Genomic DNA, 22,817 nt, shown 5'->3' on the forward strand with positions numbered 1-22,817 from the left:
GTGTGTGGCAATTAGTGTTACCAGCTCTTCCAGATTCATCCTTGCCCATTCCAGGAGCTCTCACTGGTTGACTGATGTGCAGAGATTCCAGTTTTTACACAAACACGCACATTTTAATCTGTTTCCCACCTTGGGATTGGGGGGGGGCACATCTACCTGTCCCGCAGCCCAGTAATTAATTATGTACAGTAGAACCTCAAATATAACACCAGAGTTCCGGACTTACCTGTCAACTGGACACCCTCTAGAACCAGAAGTAATCAGACAGCTGCGGAGACACAAAAACCCGTCCCAGAACCAGCACTCCCCTCATAGCGAGAGCCCCAGCACCTGCCCCCCCTCTGGGGCAGAAGCTGGGAACAGAACCACAGGGCTGAAGCCCCCAAGCCCCAGTGCTCCCTGCGAGGCTGAAACCGGGAGTGGATCCACGGGGCTGAAGCCCCGAGCCCTGGTGCTCCCAAGGGTCAGAAGCCCTGACTCTGCCCCGCCTGGATCCCTGACATCCCTCCCACAGTGGATGAAGTCTGTAATGTTTTGTTCAGAGTTACGGACAACCTCCATTCCCAAGGTGTTTGTAACTCCTGAGGTTCTACTGTAGTCCCTAGTCGTCACATCAGCTTTAGTTCTTCAGATCAGACATCTAGGTTCACCGGGGGAAGGAGACCAAAGCCCTGAGGTAAGTGGGAAAGCGGGATACCGGGAGGAAGCACAGGCAGGAATGTCTGTGAGGGGAGGGCTCCTGCCTCATACTGGGAATGAGGGGCGATCAACAGGTTATCTCAAGTGCTTATATACAAATGCACAAAGCCTTGGAAACAAGCAGGGAGAACTGGAGGGCCTGGTGATGTCAAGGAACTATGACGTGATCGGAATAACAGAGACTTGGTGGGATAACTCACATGACTGGAGTACTGTCATGGATGGTTATAAACTGTTCAGGAAGGACAGGCAGGGCAGAAAAGGTGGGGGAGTAGCACTGTATGTAAGAGAGCAGTATGACTGCTCAGAGCTCCGGTACGAAACTGCAGAAAAACCTGAGTGTCTCTGGATTAAGTTTAGAAGTGTGTGCAACAAGAGTGATGTAGTGGTGGGAGTCTGCTATAGACCACCGGACCAGGGGGATGAGGTAGATGAGGCTTTCTTCCGGCAGCTCGCGGAAGCTACCAGATCGCATGCCCTGATTCTCATGGGTGACTTTAATTTTCCTGATATCTGCTGGGAGAGCAATACAGCGGTGCATAGACAATCCAGGAAGTTTTTGGAAAGCATAGGGGACAATTTCCTGGCGCAAGTGCTAGAGGAGCCAACTACGGGGGGCGCTTTTCTTGACCTGCTGCTCACAAACCGGGTAGAATTAGTGGGGGAAGCAAAAGTGGATGGGAATCTGGGAGGCAGTGACCATGAGTTGGTTGAGTTCAGGATCCTGACGCAGGGAAGAAAGGTAAGCAGCAGGATACGGACCCTGGACTTCAGGAAAGCAGACTTCGACTCCCTCAGGGAACGGATGGCCAGGATCCCCTGAGAGACTAACTTGAAGGGGAAAGGAGTCCAGGAGAGCTGGCTGTATTTCAAGGAATCCCTGTTGAGGTTACAAGGACAAACCATCCCGATGAGTCGAAAGAATAGTAAATATGGCAGGCGACCAGCTTGGCTTAATAGTGAAATCCTAGCGGATCTTAAACATAAAAAAGAAGCTTACAAGAAGTGTAAGGTTGGACATATGACCAGGGAAGAGTATAAAAATATTGCTTGGGCATGTAGGAATGATATCAGGAGGGCCAAATCGCACCTGGAGCTGCAGCTAGCCAGAGATGTCAAGAGTAACAAGAAGGGTTTCTTCAGGTATGTTGGCAACAAGAAGAAAGCCAAGGAATGTGTGGGCCCCTTACTGAATGAGGGAGGCAACCTAGTGACAGAGGATGTGGAAAAAGCTAATGTACTCAATGCTTTTTTTGCCTCTGTTTTCACTAACAAGGTCAGCTCCCAGACTGCTGCGCTGGGCATCACAAAATGGGGAAGAGATGGCCAGCCCTCTGTGGAGATAGCGGTGGTTAGGGACTATTTAGAAAAGCTGGACGTGCACAAGTCCACGGGGCCGGACGAGTTGCATCCGAGAGTGCTGAAGGAATTGGCGGCTGTGATTGCAGAGCCATTGGCCATTATCTTTGAAAACTCGTGGCGAACCGGGGAAGTCCCGGATGACTGGAAAAAGGCTAATGTAGTGCCAATCTTTAAAAAAGGGAAGAAGGAGGATCCTGGGACCTACAGGCCAGTCAGCCTCACCTCAGTCCCTGGAAAAATCATGGAGCAGGTCCTCAAAGAATCAATCCTGAAGCACTTGCATGAGAAGAAAGTGATCAGGAACAGCCAGCATGGATTCACCAAGGGAAGGTCATGCCTGACTAATCTAATCGCCTTTTATGATGAGATTACTGGTTCTGTGGATGAAGGGAAAGCAGTGGATGTATTGTTTCTTGACTTTAGCAAAGCTTTTGACACGGTCTCCCACAGTATTCTTGTCAGCAAGTTAAAGAAGTATGGGCTGGATGAATGCACTATAAGGTGGGTAGAAAGCTGGCTAGATTGTCGGGCTCAACGGGTAGTGATCAATGGCTCCATGTCTAGTTGGCAGCCGGTATCAAGTGGAGTGCCCCAAGGGTCGGTCCTGGGGCCGGTTTTGTTCAATATCTTCATAAATGATCTGGAGGATGGTGTGGATTGCACTCTCAGCAAATTTGTGGATGATACTAAACTGGGAGGAGTGGTAGATACGCTGGAGGGGAGGGATAGGATACAGAAGGACCTAGACAAATTGGAGGATTGGGCCAAAAGAAATCTGATGAGGTTCAATAAGGATAAGTGTAGGGTCCTGCACTTAGGACGGAAGAACCCAATGCACAGCTACAGACTAGGGACCGAATGGCTAGGCAGCAGTTCTGCAGAAAAGGACCTAGGGGTGACAGTGGATGAGAAGCTGGATATGAGTCAGCAGTGTGCCCTTGTTGCCAAGAAGGCCAATGGCATTTTGGGATGTATAAGTAGGGGCATAGCGGGCAGATTGAGGGACGTGATCGTCCCCCTCTATTCGACATTGGTGAGGCCTCATCTGGAGTACTGTGTCCAGTTTTGGGCCCCACACTGCAAGAAGGATGTGGATAAATTGGAGAGAGTCCAGCGAAGGGCAACAAAAATGATTAGGGGACTGGAACACATGAGTTATGAGGAGAGGCTGAGGGAGCTGGGATTGTTTAGCCTGCAGAAGAGAAGAATGAGGGGGGATTTGATAGCTGCTTTCAACTACCTGAAAGGGGGTTCCAAAGAGGATGGCTCTAGACTGTTCTCAATGGTAGCAGATGACAGAACGAGGAGTAATGGTCTCAAGTTGCAGTGGGGGAGGTTTAGATTGGATATTAGGAAAAACTTTTTCACTAAGAGGGTGGTGAAACACTGGAATGCGTTACCTAGGGAGGTGGTAGAATCTCCTTCCTTAGAGGTTTTTAAGGTCAGGCTTGACAAAGCCCTGGCTGGGATGATTTAACTGGGAATTGGTCCTGCTTCGAGCAGGGGGTTGGACTAGATGACCTTCTGGGGTCCCTTCCAACCCTGATATTCTATGATTCTATGACATCTGCCATTTGCCTGTCATTGCATCTCTGCTCCTCCTACAGCTCCAAGATTTTTTTAGCCCCCCTCTGCCAGGCTTGGGGGGTGCAGCTCCATGGTTCTTTCCATCTCTTTTCCCATGTCAAGAACAGAGAGCAGATGGATCTATTTTTCACATGAGGGAGGGGGAAGCAGAACTGTCTTGAGCCTCTGGGCTCTATCTGCTCCTCCCTCCTCCCCCTGTGAGAATGGTGTCAATTGTTGCCTTCTTGATGGGAGAACTCTGCATGTTTCCTAAAGGAACCCTCACTGGGTGCTCTTCCCCAGGAGATGGGAAAATGGGGAAGGCAGCCAATTAAAGGGGGATTTACGCTCTCCTGAGATAAGCTCCGGTAGTGGTCAGAATTGCTACTTGTGACAGTTGGCAATGCTGCAAATGGCTGATGTATTATGAAACAGCCTGGTTGGAGAGTGCCTGCCTATGCTGGCTGCAGCGTGTGTGCTGCAATGAGCATGAGTAATTTTGCTGCACTACGTCAGTCTTCTTGACCTGCTGCTCACAAACCGGGTAGAATTAGTGGGGGAAGCAAAAGTGGATGGGAATCTGGGAGGCAGTGACCATGAGTTGGTTGAGTTCAGGATCCTGACGCAGGGAAGAAAGGTAAGCAGCAGGATACGGACCCTGGACTTCAGGAAAGCAGACTTCGACTCCCTCAGGGAACGGATGGCCAGGATCCCCTGGGGGACTAACTTGAAGGGGAAAGGAGTCCAGGAGAGCTGGCTGTATTTCAAGGAATCCCTGTTGAGGTTACAGGGACAAACCATCCCGATGAGTCGAAAGAATAGTAAATATGGCAGGCGACCAACTTGGCTTAATGGTGAAATCCTAGCGGATCTTAAACATAAAAAAGAAGCTTACAAGAAGTGGAAGGTTGGACATATGACCAGGGAAGAGTATAAAAATATTGCTCGGGCATGTAGGAATGTTATCAGGAGGGCCAAATCGCACCTGGAGCTGCAGCTAGCCAGAGATGTCAAGAGTAACAAGAAGGGTTTCTTCAGGTATGTTGGCAACAAGAAGAAAGCCAAGGAATGTGTGGGCCCCTTACTGAATGAGGGAGGCAACCTAGTGACAGAGGATGTGGAAAAAGCTAATGTACTCAATGCTTTTTTTGCCTCTGTTTTCACTAACAAGGTCAGCTCCCAGACTGCTGCGCTGGGCATCACAAAATGCGGAAGAGATGGCCAGCCCTCTGTGGAGATAGAGGCGGTTAGGGACTATTTAGAAAAGCTGGACGTGCACAAGTCCATGGGGCCGGACGAGTTGCATCCGAGAGTGCTGAAGGAATTGGCGGCTGTGATTGCAGAGCCACTGGCCATTATCTTTGAAAACTCGTGGCGAACCGGGGAAGTCCCGGATGACTGGAAAAAGGCTAATGTAGTGCCAATCTTTAAAAAAGGGAAGAAGGAAGATCCTGGGAACTACAGGCCAGTCAGCCTCACCTCAGTCCCTGGAAAAATCATGGAGCAGGTCCTCAAAGAATCAATCCTGAAGCACTTGCATGAGAGGAAAGTGATCAGGAACAGCCAGCATGGATTCACCAAGGGAAGGTCATGCCTGACTAATCTAATCGCCTTTTATGATGAGATTACTGGTTCTGTGGATGAAGGGAAAGCAGTGGATGTATTGTTTCTTGACTTTAGCAAAGCTTTTGACACGGTCTCCCATAGTATTCTTGTCAGCAAGTTAAGGAAGTATGGGCTGGATGAATGCACTATAAGGTGGGTAGAAAGCTGGCTAAATTGTCGGGCTCAACGGGTAGTGATCAATGGCTCCATGTCTAGTTGGCAGCCGGTATCAAGTGGAGTGCCCCAAGGGTCGGTCCTGGGGCCGGTTTTATTCAATATCTTCATAAATGATCTGGAGGATGGTGTGGATTGCACTCTCAGCAAATTTGCCGATGATACTAAACTGGGAGGAGTGGTAGATACGCTGGAGGGGAGGGATAGGATACAGAAGGACCTAGACCAATTGGAAGATTGGGCCAAAAGGAATCTGATGAGGTTCAATAAGGATAAGTGCAGGGTCCTGCACTTAGGACGGAAGAACCCAATGCACAGCTACAGACTAGGGACCGAATGGCTAGGCAGCAGTTCTGCAGAAAAGGACCTAGGGGTGACAGTGGACGAGAAGCTGGATATGAGTCAGCAGTGTGCCCTTGTTGCCAAGAAGGCCAATGGCATTTTGGGATGTATAAGTAGGGGCATAGCGAGCAGATCGAGGGACGTGATCGTTCCCCTCTATTCGACATTGGTGAGGCCTCATCTGGAGTACTGTGTGCAGTTTTGGGCCCCACACTTCAAGAAGGATGTGGATAAATTGGAGAGAGTCCAGCGAAGGGCAACAAAAATGATTAGGGGACTGGAACACATGAGTTATGAGGAGAGGCTGAGGGAGCTGGGATTGTTTAGCCTGCAGAAGAGAAGAATGAGGGGGGATTTGATAGCTGCTTTCAACTACCTGAAAGGGGGTTCCAAAGAGGATGGCTCTAGACTGTTCTCAATGGTAGCAGATGACAGAACGAGGAGTAATGGTCTCAAGTTGCAGTGGGGGAGGTTTAGATTGGATATTAGGAAAAACTTTTTCACTAAGAGGGTGGTGAAACACTGGAATGCGTTACCTAGGGAGGTGGTAGAATCTCCTTCCTTAGAGGTTTTTAAGGTCAGGCTTGACAAAGCCCTGGCTGGGATGATTTAACTGGGAATTGGTCCTGCTTTGAGCAGGGGGTTGGACTAGATGACCTTCTGGGGTCCCTTCCAACCCTGATATTCTATGATTCTATGATTCTATGATTCAGTCAGGAGAAATGCTACTGAGAAAAAGAGAACTTCCACTGTAGATTGGCTTCCACTACTTATCGATGAGTTTTCTTGGTCTGTTTCCTGATCAGATAGGGTAAGCAAGAGCCTTTACTCTCATTACCTAAAAAGATAAACACACAGTCTTATTCTGGGACAAGGCAGTCCAGACTAGTGAGTGGTTGTCTCACTGCCTGCCCTGAAATTCTGGTTGCCTTAAATTCTCCGCTGCTGTAGCTCACCGCCTGGACACTGACAGCCGGCAGACAAATGTACAGTGTGGCTTTGTGTTAAGCAGCTCTGGCTCAGCATTCTAATTCCAGTAGTCTGCTTGTTACATCCCAGCCCCACTCTGGTATCCATCAACCTTGGTTACTACTAACCAGGTGACTCCAACACATTGAGTCTCAGATTTTCCCAAAACCATGTGCTTGGCAAAGTCCAGCCCTTTCCGGAACCATTCAGAGGAATAATAAGGTTCGTTTGCTCCTCTAAAGAGACAAAATGCACAGCTTGTCACTTTAACTGGTGTTAACAGTCACTTTAATTCAAACACAGAGCTGGGTTGGTTTAGATTAAAAGTAAAACAAATTTATTAACAAAAGGAGATAGGATTTTAAGTGAGTTAAAATGTAAAGCATAGTGTTAGGAATGGTTACAAGCAAATAACCGTGAAAAACTCTTGCTAAAGACTAAGACAACAAAACTGTGGTCTTAGTTCAAGGCAAGATTCTTACCACACCTCCTTCCAGCAATATGGCTCTCCCTCTCCCCAACATCCTCGATCAGGATCTCTCTGCAAAGTCAAAGTGCTCAGTTCCTTTGTCGTCTTAGGTGAAAGATAACTTGGAATTCTTTTCCACTCTCTCTTATAATCCAGTGAACCTTTGCCATAGATTCTTGTGAAAGTTCCTGCCTCCCCCCAAATAAAATTCATTCAAGCTGTGAGGAAGAAGACATGAAGTCTGCTGTTGAAGGAAGTTTCATGCTGGTTTCTTCCCCTTCTGGTATTTGCTAAAATGCAAATAGATCTGTTTCTACCTTCCCCATGCAAATGAATGGCCACTTGACATATGATTGCTAATTGACGTGGATGACACCTGGCTTGTCCTTTGTCTGGGAGTAACCTGTTTACCCCCTCCCCAGATTTGCCTGGTAAATACATTTGAGTTCCATGTTTCCTTCACATTTGTAATGTCCCTTGGGTGTTTACCGTACATACATCCCACAAGAATATTATCAGTGTGTTGTTAGTTTTCCATTGATACCTTAGGTGACACACATCAGATACAGTTTGACATTAATAAATTGGGGGTACACTGAACTGGTTAAGTCAGCTGAAACCTGTACCAGATATCTGAGAGCACCTAGCCCTCTTGTACTGGGATGCTGTTAGGGTCAAGCACACAGTTTTGTATCATATTATATTCTGTGAATATTTCTGTTCATCTTAAGTTAAATGTATTTTTTTTATTTGCATATAGTTGAACAGTTGAACAATTAACATCTGCTAAATGTGACATTGAATTGTAATTGTTGGTTAACTACTTATTTTGACTTTTTTTTTATATATATATATATATTTCTAGTGATATATGGTCCCTGGGATGCATTTTATATGAGCTCTGTGCTCTTAAACATCCGGTAAGTGTGCTTATTTGTATCAAAACAATTCTAATTTTGTTATATAAACTTTCAAGTACTAATGAACTCTGAAACTTCATTAGCAGTTAGATTAAGTTGGATGGATTAACTGGTAATTACGCATATAGGTTTTCTAAGTGTTTTCTTCTCATTGAGTTTTATTCCATTTTAAAAAACTGATTATGACAGACAACAAGTAGAAAATTAATATATATTTAACAAAACACTCACCGCATAAGAATGGCGATAGAAGTTAAGATCAATGGTCCATCTAGCCCAGTATCCTGTCTTCTCACAGTGGAGTTTGCCAGATGCTTTAGAGGGAACGAACAGAATAGGGAAGTTTCAAGTGATCCATCCCTGTCATCCAATCTCAGCTAATTCTTTTTTAAACCCAGTTATACTTTTGGTCTTCACAACATCCTGTGGCAATGAGTTCCACAGATCAACTGTGCGTTGTGTGAAGAAGTGTTTCTTTTGTTTGTTTTAAACTTGCTCCCTATTAATTTCACCGGGTTCCCTCTAGTTCTTACATTATGTGAAGGGGTAAATATTCACTTTGTCTGTACCATTTGTGATTTTATAGACCTCTTATCATATCCCTCCTTAGTTGTCTCTTTTTTATGATGAACAGGCAGTTTTTTTTAGTCTCTCCTCATATGGAAGTTGTTCCATACTCCTGATTATTTCCATTGCCCTTCTCTGCATTTTTTTTTCAATTCTAATACAACTTTTTGAGATGGGATGACCAGAACTGCATGCAGTATTCAAGGTGTGAGCATATTGTGGATTTACATAATGGCATTATGATATTTTCTGTTTTATCACCTATCCTTAGAATCCTAGAATATCAGGGTTGGAAGGGACCTCAGGAGGTCATCTAGTCCAACCCCCTCCTCAAAGCAGGACCAATCCCCAATTTTTGCCCCAGATCCCTAAATGGCCCCCTCAAGGATTGAACTCACAACCCTGGGTTTAGCAGGCCAATGCTCAAACCACTGAGCTATGCCTCCCCGACCACTATCCTTTTCTTAGGTTTCAGAGTAGCAGCCGTCTTAGTCTGTATCCGCAAAAAGAAAAGGAGTACTTGTGGCACCTTAGAGACTAACAAATTTATTTGAGCATAAACTTTCGTGAGCTACAGCTCACTTCATCGGATGCATTCAGTGGAAAATACAGTGGGGAGATTTATATACACAGAGAACATGAAACAGTGGGTGTTACTATACACACTGTAAGGAGAGTGATCAGGTAAGGTGAGCTATTACCAGCAGGGGGGCGGGTGGAATCTTTTGTAGTGGTAATCAAGGTGGGCCATTTCCAGCAGTTGACAAGAACGTCTGAAGAACAGTGGGGGGGAATAAACATGGGGGAAATGGTTTTACTTTGTGTAATGACGCATCCACTCCCAGTCTTTATTCAAGCCTAAGTTAATTGTTAGTCTCTAAGGTGCCACAAGTTCTCCCAAAATATTGTTATTCCTTGAAGTTTCATGTCTAGAAGGCTTTATGTCCATGTTTACAGTTACAGTGTCAAGAATAAACTGTCACTATTACATCATTACTAGAAATACTACTTACAAAGGTAGTACTGACTGGCTAACTATCAAAAACAGTGTTCGTGACTGTTTAAGTGACAAAAGGCAGGAAGGTAAATACTTGCCCTAGTTGCAGTAGAGACCTGAGGTTTTCAAAACTCGTTGGCTGAACAGATAGCATACAGTTACACAATATGCATTATTGTAGAAATAATTAAACGTTAACATTGCTCTTACCTTATGTCAGCTTTTCTTTCCTTTCATATTTGCTTTCAAGGCTTTAAAATTAATTTCTTTCAAATTTAGTTTCAAGCCAGTAGCTGGAAACATCTCATCCTTAATATATGTAAAGGATCCTACAATCCACTTCCATCTCATTACTCCTACGAACTTCATTATTTAATAAAACAGATGTTTAAGAGAAATCCCAAGAACCGGCCATCCGCCAGTACTATTCTTGCAAGAGGCTGCTTAGCAAAACTTATAAAAAATTGTTTGCCAGCAGAGGTATAGTGTACTTTTATTTTGTCTCCAATTAACAGAATTTAAAAGTAGTGCAACATTTTAGAGGCTAACTCAAATACCTATATTGCCATGTCTTTGTTACTGAAAAACTACTATTTGGGGACCTACTTAAAGACTGTTAAAAATTAGTCACCATCCTATGTTAATACAGGTTTACAAATCAGAATTATTACTGTAGGGTAGTTGCTGTTCTTATGTTGAATTGTGGTGATGTGGTTAGGATTATACAAAATCTGTATCTGTCCAGAGGAGTTTACAGTCTAGGAAACTGACGAAGTTGACAGATTCAGAAAGCACAAAGGCACAGATCCTCAAAGTATTTAGGCACCTAACTCCCACTGAAATCAAGTGGAGTTAGGCTCCTAAATACATTTGAGGGTCTGGGCCAAAATGACCAGGTGATGGAACCAATACAAAACTGCAGAACCCTACACACGTATAGTCTTCTCAGAAAAGTGGAGTTTTGATGAGGGATTTTTAAAATAAAAAACCACACTGGTGTTAATTTATAATTTAATCAGTAGTGGGTAGTTATTGCTAACTAGAAGGTGCTTTTGTTCCTGTTGATTAGCCTATATTTTTAACACACAATTTGAGTAATCTGAAAAAAAATTAAAATATGCACGCACTACATAGAATCTTTGTGTACGATTTCCAGATGACAGCTGAGTTTGAACAAATATTAAAGGAGACAAAGAAACACAAAGGTGATTTAGGAGGAACAAAAGGTAATTTTTTGTTAGAATGATTTTATAAATGACTTATTTTGATACATTTTTATGAAATGCAGTATCTTAGAATCTAACATTAAAGAACATATGTCAGTTTTGTGTTTTAGAATAAAGTTGAGATTATTTTTAAATGTGGAATCTTGAACCTGTTAGGGTGCTATATAGTTCAGCTTTCCAGAGTTTAGCAGGCATTTTGATTTTTGCAAACTACAATTTTATCCTTTACCATAAGGAACAAATTTATCTGATATCTTTTAGCACAAGAAGGAAAAGTTTATGTGCCACATATTTTATTTGTAAGCAGTACTCTACTTTTGTGTGATAAATTTAAGGGTAAAAGTATCACTGTCTGGTTTGAGGCTCCAGTTCAATGAGGGCCTTCTGCTCGTGTGCATAACTTCAGGCATATAAATTGTCCTATTGGCATACCTTCTTAGTTTAAACCCTGTGTGTGGTTTGTTTGTTTGTTTTTTTCCTTTCCCTTAGGGATATTTACCCACTGCTCAAACCCCGTGCATAATCACAGACAATCAACAGTTCCTTTTTTCCACAGAGAGGTTCAGGGGACTTAAATAGCAGAAGTTTCTCAAGATGGGACTGAGGTATATTGGCAGAGCAGTGAAGAAGCTTTCACAGAATTTTCCTTCAAAATGTCTGGCTTGGTGGTGTTAATTTCTTACCTTCATGAGCACCACTTTACTCCAGCTGCTTACCTCAAATGTGGATTTAATTTTTGAACATGTCCGTTAACACGGCTGTTACTCTGAAACCTGTCATTAATTTAGCAGGTGCTGTCAGAACAGGTGGACGTTCTAATAATGGGGTAAGTACTCAAATATGAATAAAAATATAATCCCCATTTTTTAAAATAACATATAGCAAATTGTTGTTGCAGACCAGTTACTGTATTCATTAATAATCCATAGGTTGCTAGATCAGCAGTGGAGTGAATTGTAGTGGTATTCATATAAACATGTCACCCGCATATCTATTATAGTATGTACTGTCCACATCTGCTACAGTTAAAATTGCAACATTTTCTGATATAATCTCAGCTTCATATCCTTATGGCTTTCTGAAATTTTGGCTTAGGGTCTTGCGTTTTCCATGTTTAGTCCCTGCCCGGTGGTGGATTTTGTTTTATGTTTTAGCAAAAATCCCTCCAGTTGTTTGAGTTATGGGAGAGTGGATAAAAATACACATGTCCATTTGCTTTAAAAACAAAAACACTGAACAAGCCACAGCAAAAACAGTTTAGCTTGGACATAGTCCTCTCTGGGAACTAGTGCCCATGCTTGATTTGGGGTGAGGGGTAATTAATTTAAATTAAGTCATAAATGACTGAAAGATCACTTCTGAGCAAATTTTAGCAGAGCTTACACTATGCCCAGTGACTCTATTTTTCAAAATAGAAAAGAGACATGTTGCCAATAGCGCTTATTTCCTTTCCTTGGCTGAGTTTCTTAATGGACCTGTCAATCTGGGAGCTTCCTGTTTGGGTGTACCTTGTTCTTCTCCAGCTCAATTCCTATTCATTCATCCAATCCAGCTCCACCTATTCATTCTCCATTATATTGCTTCTGCTTAAAAAAATTAAAAGATGCATAGCCTTATGTAATTAAACTTATGCTTAGTGTCAGAAATTCAGACTCTCTGTCAAGAAGGGACATACAGTATGAAATGGGGTATAGGAAGTGCAGTGCAATTGCTGGTTTGGTTTCAGTGGTATTAACTTTAAAATTCTTGACTAGTATTTTTGTTCAAAATGTACCAAAAAAAGACTTGTAAGGATTATTGTTTAATTGCTTTAACAATACAAGTAATGATTAATGCTGTCCTTGTGCCTTTTAAAGCACCATGAAGATCAAAGTAGTGCAGGTAGCAATTCAGAACTAGAGAACATTACCAAGCACTTGAGTGAGAGGACACTGAAGCAAAGGGGAGCTGGTGAAGAGGGTAATGTACATTGATTTCTAAGGCTTACGAGTTCTCCTCTTTATAGTGATGCTGATCTGCTGTACAGACAGCTAAATCTTTAACTTAAATATGTGGAGTACACAACATTGTAATTACAGAAAAAGGTGCCAGTACACTTGCATGCAAACTTTTTGATATACAGGGATGATTATTGTATATTTCAGATTAAAGTCTTGCCCACCATGTTAGAAAAGCAGGTTCTTTGAAAACATTTGATGTAATAAAAATAAACTAACACATGAGACCAAACTGGAGTTACACCAACTTCCATTAAGTCCACATTGTGACCCATAGTGTCCAATCTCAGTGTTGCTAGAGTACTTTATTGCTCATTATAATATTTTGTTTGAGCATAGAAATGTGTTAGAAGCTAGTAATCAGCTTTCTTTTTCATGGCAGTTTCATCAGAAAACTGTGAAGTGCCCCCAAAGAATGCAAATTCGCCAAGTCCCCACAGAAGACATTGGGAAAGGGGAGTGTCCAATACAGTGGTAAATGTCCTGGAAAATGCATCCTTGCTTTCTTCCAGTTTTACAGCTGAAGAGGATAAAAGTAAGATCAGACTAAATGTATTTACAGTTGACTTTTATTTCTTTTTCATACAAGAAATGTGCAGGCTTCTTAATGGTGTTGTAAAAAAATGATTTTTTTAGAAAATGACAGCACTATGCAAGGGATATCTAATAATGACAAAAACCACCATACCAATAAGGGTTTGAAGAAGTAAACAATGCAGAAGAGAATAGGTGTCTGATTTTTAAGGTGTGATTTTAAAAGTCTGAGTTAGATGCCAGCAGTGTGGTAAAGAGCCACAAGTGATAAAAGCAGTGTTGACAGCAAAATGGTCGTCATCTCTGTCTGACCAAGAGATTGTGCCTTTATCACAGTTATGTCCCTGTTACATGAGGCTAAATCACTTTAACGTGCTCTACATTGAGCTAACCGTGAGAGCTACTTGTAAGATTCAGTTGATGCAGAATTCAGCTTCCCATCTTTTGAGTAGAGCAGGCTGGTGGGAGCATATCACATTTGTGCTTCAGCTTCTGCGCTGTTTTCAACTAACGTGCAGGTCATTCAAGTGCTGATTACCATTGACAAAGGCTTAAATGGCCTAGGATCTAATTACTGTGTCTCAGAGACTCTTTTTCTATGTCCTGCTGTGATAACAACTCTCAATAGGAACAGTTCAGCACAGATCCTTTACTGAAAAATGTGCAGATTTTACCTTGTACAGTGCACCCACATACTGCAGTAATGGATGCCTTGTTCATGCTTATAGGACTATAATTATTATGATGGGATAAATCTATATTATAAATAAATGTGAAAACTAGCATTAGCATTTGGTTACAAAATCAAAATATTAATGGTCAGAAAATTCCAGAAGTTGGGGGGGCAGATGATACACCAGGCCATGGAATGGAAACTAAACATGTTTGGACTCGTGCATTTCCCTTGATTTCCGCTATAGGAGTGAGTTTTTCTTCTGCAGAACTGGCCCCCCGGGCTCTATCCTATGAGATTCATAGAGGCATATGATATCCAGGCAGAGGTGTTATGCCTCTACACTTGGTCCTGGCTTCCTAACAGAATCCAGAATCTCTTGCTGCCTTCAGTACCCTCATTCTGCTCTAGTGCTAACATAATCAGCATCAGTTCACCAACTAAAGGACTATGTGTCTGGGCAGCTGGGCAATAATGCTATAAGCTCAAACCTCCAGATCACACCTCTCTGTTATTTCTCTAGTAGATACCATTAATAAAATGAATTATAGAGATATCTTATGTAGATAGCAAATCATACCCTGAAACATACTAATGATGTTTTTACTAGGTGGCTGTGTTATAAAATACAGTGAAGATAAGCCACGTAAGCAGTGGATCAAAGAAACTCCTCACACCTTGATGAATATTCTCAAGAATGCTGATATCAGCTTAGCATTTAAAACCTACACTATCTATAAACCAGGTAAATCCTGAGTCTACAGGCAAACTCACATTCTGAAAATCAGATCCACAGTGAACAAAGTTTTTCATTATATAGTATTATTTATATGTTTGACTTTCAAAATCACAGCAGATTTATTTTATAATAATTTTATTAAACAAAAGTTAGACTATTAAAAACAAATGAGAGAAATTTTACCACACAGCTGCAAGTCTGTATGTAATCTCTTGACCCCACACTTTCACCTACCGCTTTTGGTGGCCATGTCCATGGCAGCCTTCTGGAAGGCAGGATGCTGAAAGAGTAAGATAAAAAAGAATTTCTTCTAGCAAATTTGCTGCTGCTTTAGTACAAGTGGCAGAGCTTTGGGAAGCCATGGCCCCAGGGTATGTCTACACTACAAGCACTACAGTGCTGCACCTACGCTGCTGTAGTGTAGACATTCGCTACAATGATAGGGTATTTCTGTTGCTCTAGTAAATCCACAACCTTGAGCGATGGTAGGTAGGTCGACAGAAGAATTTTTCCGTTGACCCAGCTGCATCTACAATAGTGGTTAGGCTGACTTAGCTATGTCACACAGGGCTTGAAATTTTTCACAGCCCTGAGAAATGTAGCTAGGTTGATCTAATTTTTAGGTGTAGACCAGGTGCCAGATTCTGATTCTACCCTGCATTCTTTTACAGACTGCTTTATTAGCTTGTTTAACTACTCATTTAACAAAGAGTGTAACAGCCTGTGCTGATGCTGTGGGCACAGGAGAATGTGTTTCTTTGAGTCCAGTTTATGATTTGACTTTATACTTTCTTTGCTTGTCCACATTTAAAAACTGAAGAAAGGGTTAAGGAAAAAGTTACAAGTATGATTTGAGTTTGGGAAAACCTGCCTTACAGTGAAAGACTTAAGAAGCTCAATTTATTCAGCTTACCAAAGAGAATGTTAAGAGGTCTATGAGTACTACATGGGGGGAAAAAATTTCTGATAGCAGGGTGTTCCTTAACAGATAAAGGGACAATGCGATCCAATGGCTGGAAGTTGAAGTTAAACAAATTCAGACAAAATAAAGTACACATTAACAGTGAGAGTAAGTAGTCATTGGAACAGCTTGCCTCGGGATTTGGTGTATTTTCCATCACTTGAACTCTTTAAATAAAGATTGGATGATTTTCTAAAATATATGTTCTAGCTCAGCCACAAACTCTGAGCTAGATACATGATTTGATGGGTGAAATTTTTGGCCTGTGTTATGTGGGGTGTCAGACTAGATGATCATAATGGTCTCCTGTCTCCTTAAAATCTATGAATGTGCTGATGTTGGTTGATTTTTCATATGGTAGCAGTGAGAGAGCTAAATTCAGACAGGCTAATTTGCCTGAGAAACAAAAGAGTTGTTGGACCATGGAGCCTGATTTTGGCAGAATGTGTACTCTCTCTTAGGATGTGTGTAGCCCTACAAATACATAAGATGAAATTCACCCAGTACAAAAAGGTTCTTTGAACATAAGTGGTGGGAAGGCCTTCACATGGGCCACCTGAAGTAAGGTTACTCCTGTGGACATTCTGCTCCAAAAAATTGAAAATTTTGCAAATTTTATTTGTCAAAATAACACTAGATAATCATGCTAGTTTCAGTTATTTTGGTAATTTATTTCAAAATACCTGTCAGCAAATATGTTTGTAATAATACAGACACTCGCAAACATTTCCCTAGGAGTAGAGAGTTAAAGAAACTCCTATGACAACTCAATTCCTGTTTCTCTGCTCCCTTCCCTCCCCACCTCCGAGTCCAGCAAAGGGCCAGATGCCTACAACCCCTCCCCCGCATAGCCCAGCTGCAGTGCCCCCCCGCCCTCCCAGCCAATACATCCAAACCCCCTCCTCCCCAGAGCCCAGTTATCCACACCCTGTCCCCCAAGCCCAGCCATGGGCCCCCCTTTTCCCAAATACTTGCACCCCCTGCCGAGCCCAGACACCCATTCCTTCCCCGCCAGAGGTCAGCCATGTGCCCACCAGCCCCCCTCCTGCCCCAGAACCCAGGGATCCAGAGGGAGAAACAAGCTGATGCTTGGTCCCAGGCTTGCACAGAGTTTCCTGTGCGCCACCCTCTCCTTCCCTCAGGGCATGCTGGGAACTCTAGCTGCCAGGAAGCCTTTAGGTCCCTCTCCCTCCCCCCAGCAGTGTCTTCTGTGTGTGAGCTGGGCTCTGTCAGGTCTAGTGGCCACTCATGGTGGCCAACAGCACTGCAACCCGTTTCTGTTGGGAAAAGGAAATTCTGTTTTGTGCAGTGGCGCAGAATTGTTCCAGGAGTAAGGTAGGGTGAATATTACCAATAGCTATGTCTTCACAGCAGGGTTAACTCGAGTTATCTACATCTAAGTTAACGCCACTTGAGTTATCCTAGCTCAGGTCAAAACAACCATGCTGCAAATCAACACTTAGGCTTTGTCTACACTGCCACGTACAGTGCTGAAACTTTCTTTGCTTAGGGGTGTATAAAAAAACCCCTGAGCGATGCAAGTTTCAGCGCTGTAAAGTGGTAGTGTAGATAGCGCTGATAGTTATTCCCCTCATGGAGGTGGTTTTATTACAGCCCACAACTACATAGCCACGTTAAAGTGCTGCCACGGCAGCGCTTTAACGTCGGCTGTGTAGACGTGCCCTTAGCTGCACAGAATGATTGGTTTATTGCACAGAGTGATTGTATTAGCAACACAGAGCAATTGTGTTAGCAGTTGAAGAATTGTGCTAACTTGAGCTATAGCCAAAAGGCTTGTCAGCTCAAATTAAAAAAATACTACCACACTCAAATTAAGGGGTTTTGTGTGTGAATGGAACTCAAGTTAAATGCTCAAGTTATAACTTGGGTTAACTACAATGAAGACAAACCTTGTGATTTATGGAGCTTAGTTTGGTTGGAAGAGTTAACAAAGGGGGCGGTAGAAAGAATTCAGGAGCAATGTTCAAAACTTGGGGGACTGGTGAGGCATTGGGAGGTGTGAATTTTATGGACATTTGATTTTGGTTTTGAAACACTTCTAGCTTTATTTTTTCACACTAAATTATTGTGGGTCCGTCCCCCCCTCTGTTTCAAAGCCTCTGAAGACTTATTGAGAGGTCCACTTTCTGAGGAAACCAAAGTATCTGATGAAATAGATGGTGAAGGTGAAGCCATTTTAATGGATTCTGAGAGGCTTGAACCAAGATCTGATGAAGAAGACACGTATGTTCCAACACAGCTTGAAAATTATATTCAGCTCTCATGGTTTTCTTTAGTTTTGTTAGAGCAATTGTTCAAAAATAACCTTTTCTCATGAAAATGTGGAATGTTTTATCATTTTTCAGCATATAAATCTATGCCTCTTTTATCTAACCACATTTATTGCTACTAAAGTATAAAATTCAAAGTACTTTTTCACTACCATATTTCACATACTTGCCACGTTGTGGCGAGCCAAATGGGAATGAGCTGCTCCCACTGTAAGAAACTCCTTCCTCATCACTCAGCCTGATGAGAGACTAACTGGCTTCAAGCTTCTGGTGCAAGTGCAGCCATTTCAGATGTGAAGTGGTGAGGTGTGCGGCAAGTGAGCATACCCAGAACCTCAGGAACAGCTGTCAAGTGGCTGCAGTGTGGTTTGGGATGCCACACATCTCCTGAATGGCTGCCTATCTCTTCCTGGGCTGTCAGGAGGACTTTTCAGACTTCACACTGCTGACCCCAAGACTATTGAATGGCCTTAGAGTGTGTGATGCCCACCTACGCTGTTTTGACACTTTGGACATTTCTGATTTTTGACTTTATACATCTCTGTTTTCTCTCCTGAATTATTATTTTATATTTTGAACCTTTTTTCCTCTTTATAGTACCACTTGTGCATTTGCTAATAAGTACCATTTTTATATGTACTGGTGATGTAAAAATTAAATAAATTACAGATTTCCTTACCGTTGTTCACTATTGGCATAAGAATGGTCGTACTGGGTAAGACCAATGGTCCATCTAGTCCAGTATCCCGTCTTCTGACAGTGGCCAGTGCCAGGTGCTTCAGAGGGAATTAACAGAACAGGGAAATTATTGAGTGATCCATCCCCTGTCGTCCAGTCCCAGCTTCTGGCAGTTGGAGGTTTAGGAACACTCGGAACATGGGATTGCATCCCTGGCCATCTTGGCTGATAGCCACTGGTGGACCTATCATCTATGAACTTATCTAATTTGTTTTTAACCCAGTTATACTTTTGGCTTTCACCACATCACATGGCAACAAGTTCTGCAGGTTCACTGTGTGTTGTGTGAAGAAGCACTTCATTTTGTTTGTTTTTAAACCTGCTGTCTATTAATTTTATCGGGTGACCCCTAGTTCTTATGGTGTGTGAAGGGGTAAATAATGCTTCCCCATTTACTTTCTCCAAACCAGTCATGATTTTATAGACCTCTAGCATATCTCCCCTTTAGTCATCTCTTTTTTAAGATGAACAGTCTAGTCTTTTTAATCTCTTCTCATATGGAAGCTGTTCCATACCTCTAATCACTTTTATAGTCCTTCTCTGTACCTTTTCCAATTCAAATATATCTTATTTGAGATGGGGTGACCAGAACTGCACGCAATATTGAAGGTGTGGGCACACTATATATTTATATAGTGGCATTATGATATTTTCTGTTTCATTATCTCTCCCTTTCCTAATGGTTCAGAATATTTTCCACTGAATGCATCCGATGAAGTGAGCTGTAGCTCACAAAAGCTTATGCTCAAATAAATTTGTTAGTCTCTAAGGTGCCAGAAGTACTCCTATCCTTTTCTTAGTGGTTCCTAATATTTTGTTAGCTTTTTTGATTGCCACTACATATTGAGCAGATGTTTACAGAGAACTATCCACATAGACTGCAAGATCTTTCTTGAGTGGTAAGAGCTAATTTAGACCCCAGCATTTGATATGTATAGCTGGGATTATTTTTCCCAATGTGCATTGCTTTGTATTTATCAACATTTGAATGTCGTCTGCCATTTTGTTGCCCAGTCACCCAGTTTAGTGAGATCTCTTTGTAACTCTTCGTAGCCAGCTTTGGACTTCACTGTTTTGAGTAATTCTGTATTGTCTACAGATTTTGCCAGCTGACTGTTCACTCCCCTTTCCAAATCATTTATGAGTATGTTAAACAACACAGATCCCAGTACAGATAATTGGGGGATCGCTCTCCATTATGAAAATCGACAGTTTATTCCTACCCTTTGTGTCCTGTCTTTTAACCAGTTACTGATCCATGAGAGGATCTTCCCTCTTACCCCATGACTGCTTAGGGCTTGTCTACACTTACCGGAGGATCAACGAGTGGCAATCGATGCAGAGGCGGTCGATTTAGTGGGTCTAGTGAAGACCCGCTAATCAACTGCAGATTGCTCTCCTGTTGACTCCTATACTCCACTGAATCAAGAAGAGTAGGGGTAGTCCGGAGAGCGTCTCCCGTTGACATCACGTAGTGTGGACCCCACAGTAAGTAGATCTAAGTGACATCGATTTGAGGTACGCTATTCATGTAGCTCAAATTGTGTAGCTTAGATTGAATTTCTCCTGTAGTGTAGACAAGACCTTAGTTTGCTTAAGAGCTGTTGATGAGGGACCTTGTCAGAGGCTTTCTGAAAGGTTTAGAACACGGTCCTCTTGTTGGCATCTTTCATTTTTTGGTTTATGTGGCTCTCCACCTAGCATGCTGGTTTTGCAGATCAAGTTCTAAGCCACCTATCTCTCCCCATTCGTTGTATAAGAGCCTAGGTACCTAATTTAGGCTTCCTGGATCACAGTGGTGTTCCTGTAATTTTCTACGTGCCTAAAAGTTAGATGCCATGATGCTCGGCATTGCAACACCTTAGTCCCTTTTGTGGATCTGGGCCCTTGTCTTTGTTTTCTTATGAAAGCTATAATTTGAATGAATTCAAAATATAATTCCTTTCCATTCCCTAATCACAAAGGTGTAAGGAATATATCTTTCGTAATTAGGTTGTTTTGACTGTAATTCAGCGTGATATGTGGGATAATTATGGAAGAAGGAAATATAGTAGTCAAGATTTTTATGACTGTATTATTTTAGCTTTGAGAATTTATTTTTTTTAATCTGTTTTTAGGGACTTTGAAGAGGAAGATGATCCAGATTGGGTGTCTGAACTGAAGATGTTGGCCAAATACAGAGACTGAAAGACTATAAAATGTAACCATTATATGTACAATATATAAATTACAGTTGTTAAATGTTTCTACACCAAGTTTGGATTTTAATTTTTTATGCTAAATCAACAGTTTTCAAGTTGATTAGTTCTGAATCTATAAGTTTCATACACATCAGAATGGAGAAAAAATTTACATGATAAAAATTAAAACCCCAATCCAATGAACAAATCTGAGTATTGAATATATATGCTTGTTCTGTAGAAATGTCCAGGAGAGCAACACTGTTTAAATTGATCATAGTGTGGCAAGTGAGGAATGGTAGCACTAAAAGAATAATATGTAAGGTGTTTGTTTTTGATTAAAAATACAGATATTTTATAGTAGGAATAACTGATTTTTGCCTGAAGGTAGCTTTAGGACTATAATAACTTTTAATAAAGGTCTATGGCTCTCTCCAGCCCGTTTGTAATCCTTTGAAAATGCCCTAGATTTGATTGTTTTTGTTTATTCATTTTAATAACATAGAAGATATTTACAGAAAACCTTGAATATAGTGGTGGTAGGTTTATGTGCAGAGAGGACGTGTGTGTGGTGTGTCTGTGTGGGTGTGTGGTGTGGGTGTGTGGTGAGGGGAAGGGGACACTGGTCTCTCTTGTGAGGTGCAGGTGCAACACAGATCTTTGTCTATTGGAATGACCATTCTCGTCTTGGCGCAGGAACACTGGGCGATGGGGAAGATGTAATAAAGAAGACACAGGTCTTGATATGTAATGAGGACTCTGGTGATGGGGGGGGGCAGTCATGACTCTGGGTAATGGGGGGGCGCAATCAGAACACTGGGGATTGAGGTACACTGGGTGATGAGGGTGTAGTGAGGACACTGGGTGATGGGGGGACACTGGGTAATGTGTGCATTGAGGACACGGTGATGGGGTACACTGGGTGATGGTGGTACAGTGAGGACACTAGGTGATCAGGGTGCAGTGGGAGATGGGGTGCAGATGACACTGGGTGGTGGGGATCCATTGGGTGATAGGGTACAGTGATGGGATACAGTGGGTGATGGGGTGCATGTGCATTGGGTAATGGGGGTGCAGACAACACTGGGTGATAGGAGGCAGACGGTGATGCGGATGCAGTGAGGACCCTGGCCCCTGTTTGAGGGGGCCGCGCTAGGGGATCCGGGCAGGGGTCAGGGCTCTATGTTGTCCAGGCTCCTCCCACCTCGGGGAGCCCGCGCTCCTCCTTCTCCCCACCCCCGGGGTTCTCTCACTGCTGCGGGGCGCGGGAGCCGGGCCGGCTCCGGCACACAGGTACCGCGCGCCGCGCTCTAGAGCCGCCGGGGCCAGGCGGCGCCGCGCGGGGGGCTGAACGAGGGGCTGCGCTGGGGCTGCGGGCCTGGCGCGTCCCGGCTCCATGGCAACGGAGCGCGCGGGGCGGGGCGGGGCGGCCTGGCCTGGCGGGGCGATGACTCGGGGATAACCCCGTGGCCTCCACAGCACGTGGGGGGGGGCACCGGGGACAGAGCGCTCCTGCCCCCCAAAAAACAAAAACTGCAGAGATAGCGATAAACAGGGAGACTTTGTGTAGGGCCAGCTGCCAACCAAGGCCGCCCCAGCCCCGCCTTCTGCCTGCAGCTGCCTGGGGCCTGATACAGGCGCCCCCGGTCGGATCCAGCCTTTCCCGATTTGCGGGTTCCCCCCATCGTCCCAGAGCCCCGCTTGCGTCCGAGTCTCTAGCTGGTTGTCAGAAGGGGCTGCAAACGCAGTCCTGGCTGTGAGACAGGCATCCAGCGCTGCCTGGTAGCTGCAGTGTGAAAGTCCCCATT

General features: G+C 43.3%; 1 protein-coding gene across 3 annotated transcripts in view; it reads left to right on the forward strand.

Annotated features, from left to right (window-relative positions):
• Positions 1-21,432, forward strand: part of NEK3 (NIMA related kinase 3) — a 31,927-nt gene extending 10,495 nt beyond the window's left edge. For 2 of the 3 annotated variants that reach the window (XM_073342935.2, XM_073342945.2), the window contains exons 8-16: positions 8,052-8,106; positions 9,950-10,150; positions 10,827-10,896; positions 11,685-11,722; positions 12,753-12,855; positions 13,276-13,428; positions 14,711-14,845; positions 17,918-18,044; positions 20,947-21,432. In XM_073342935.2, coding sequence (XP_073199036.1) covers positions 8,052-8,106; positions 9,950-10,150; positions 10,827-10,896; positions 11,685-11,722; positions 12,753-12,855; positions 13,276-13,428; positions 14,711-14,845; positions 17,918-18,044; positions 20,947-21,016 — 952 coding nt within the window. In that variant the 3' untranslated portion in view covers positions 21,017-21,432. The remainder of the gene's footprint in view (positions 1-8,051; positions 8,107-9,949; positions 10,151-10,826; positions 10,897-11,684; positions 11,723-12,752; positions 12,856-13,275; positions 13,429-14,710; positions 14,846-17,917; positions 18,045-20,946) is intronic. The other variant, XM_073342952.2, reaches the window with a different exon arrangement.
• Positions 21,433-22,817: the final 1,385 nt, after the last annotated feature.

This window comes from Lepidochelys kempii, chromosome 1, assembly GCF_965140285.1.
Source record: "Lepidochelys kempii isolate rLepKem1 chromosome 1, rLepKem1.hap1, whole genome shotgun sequence".
Classification (NCBI taxonomy): Eukaryota; Metazoa; Chordata; order Testudines; family Cheloniidae; genus Lepidochelys; species Lepidochelys kempii.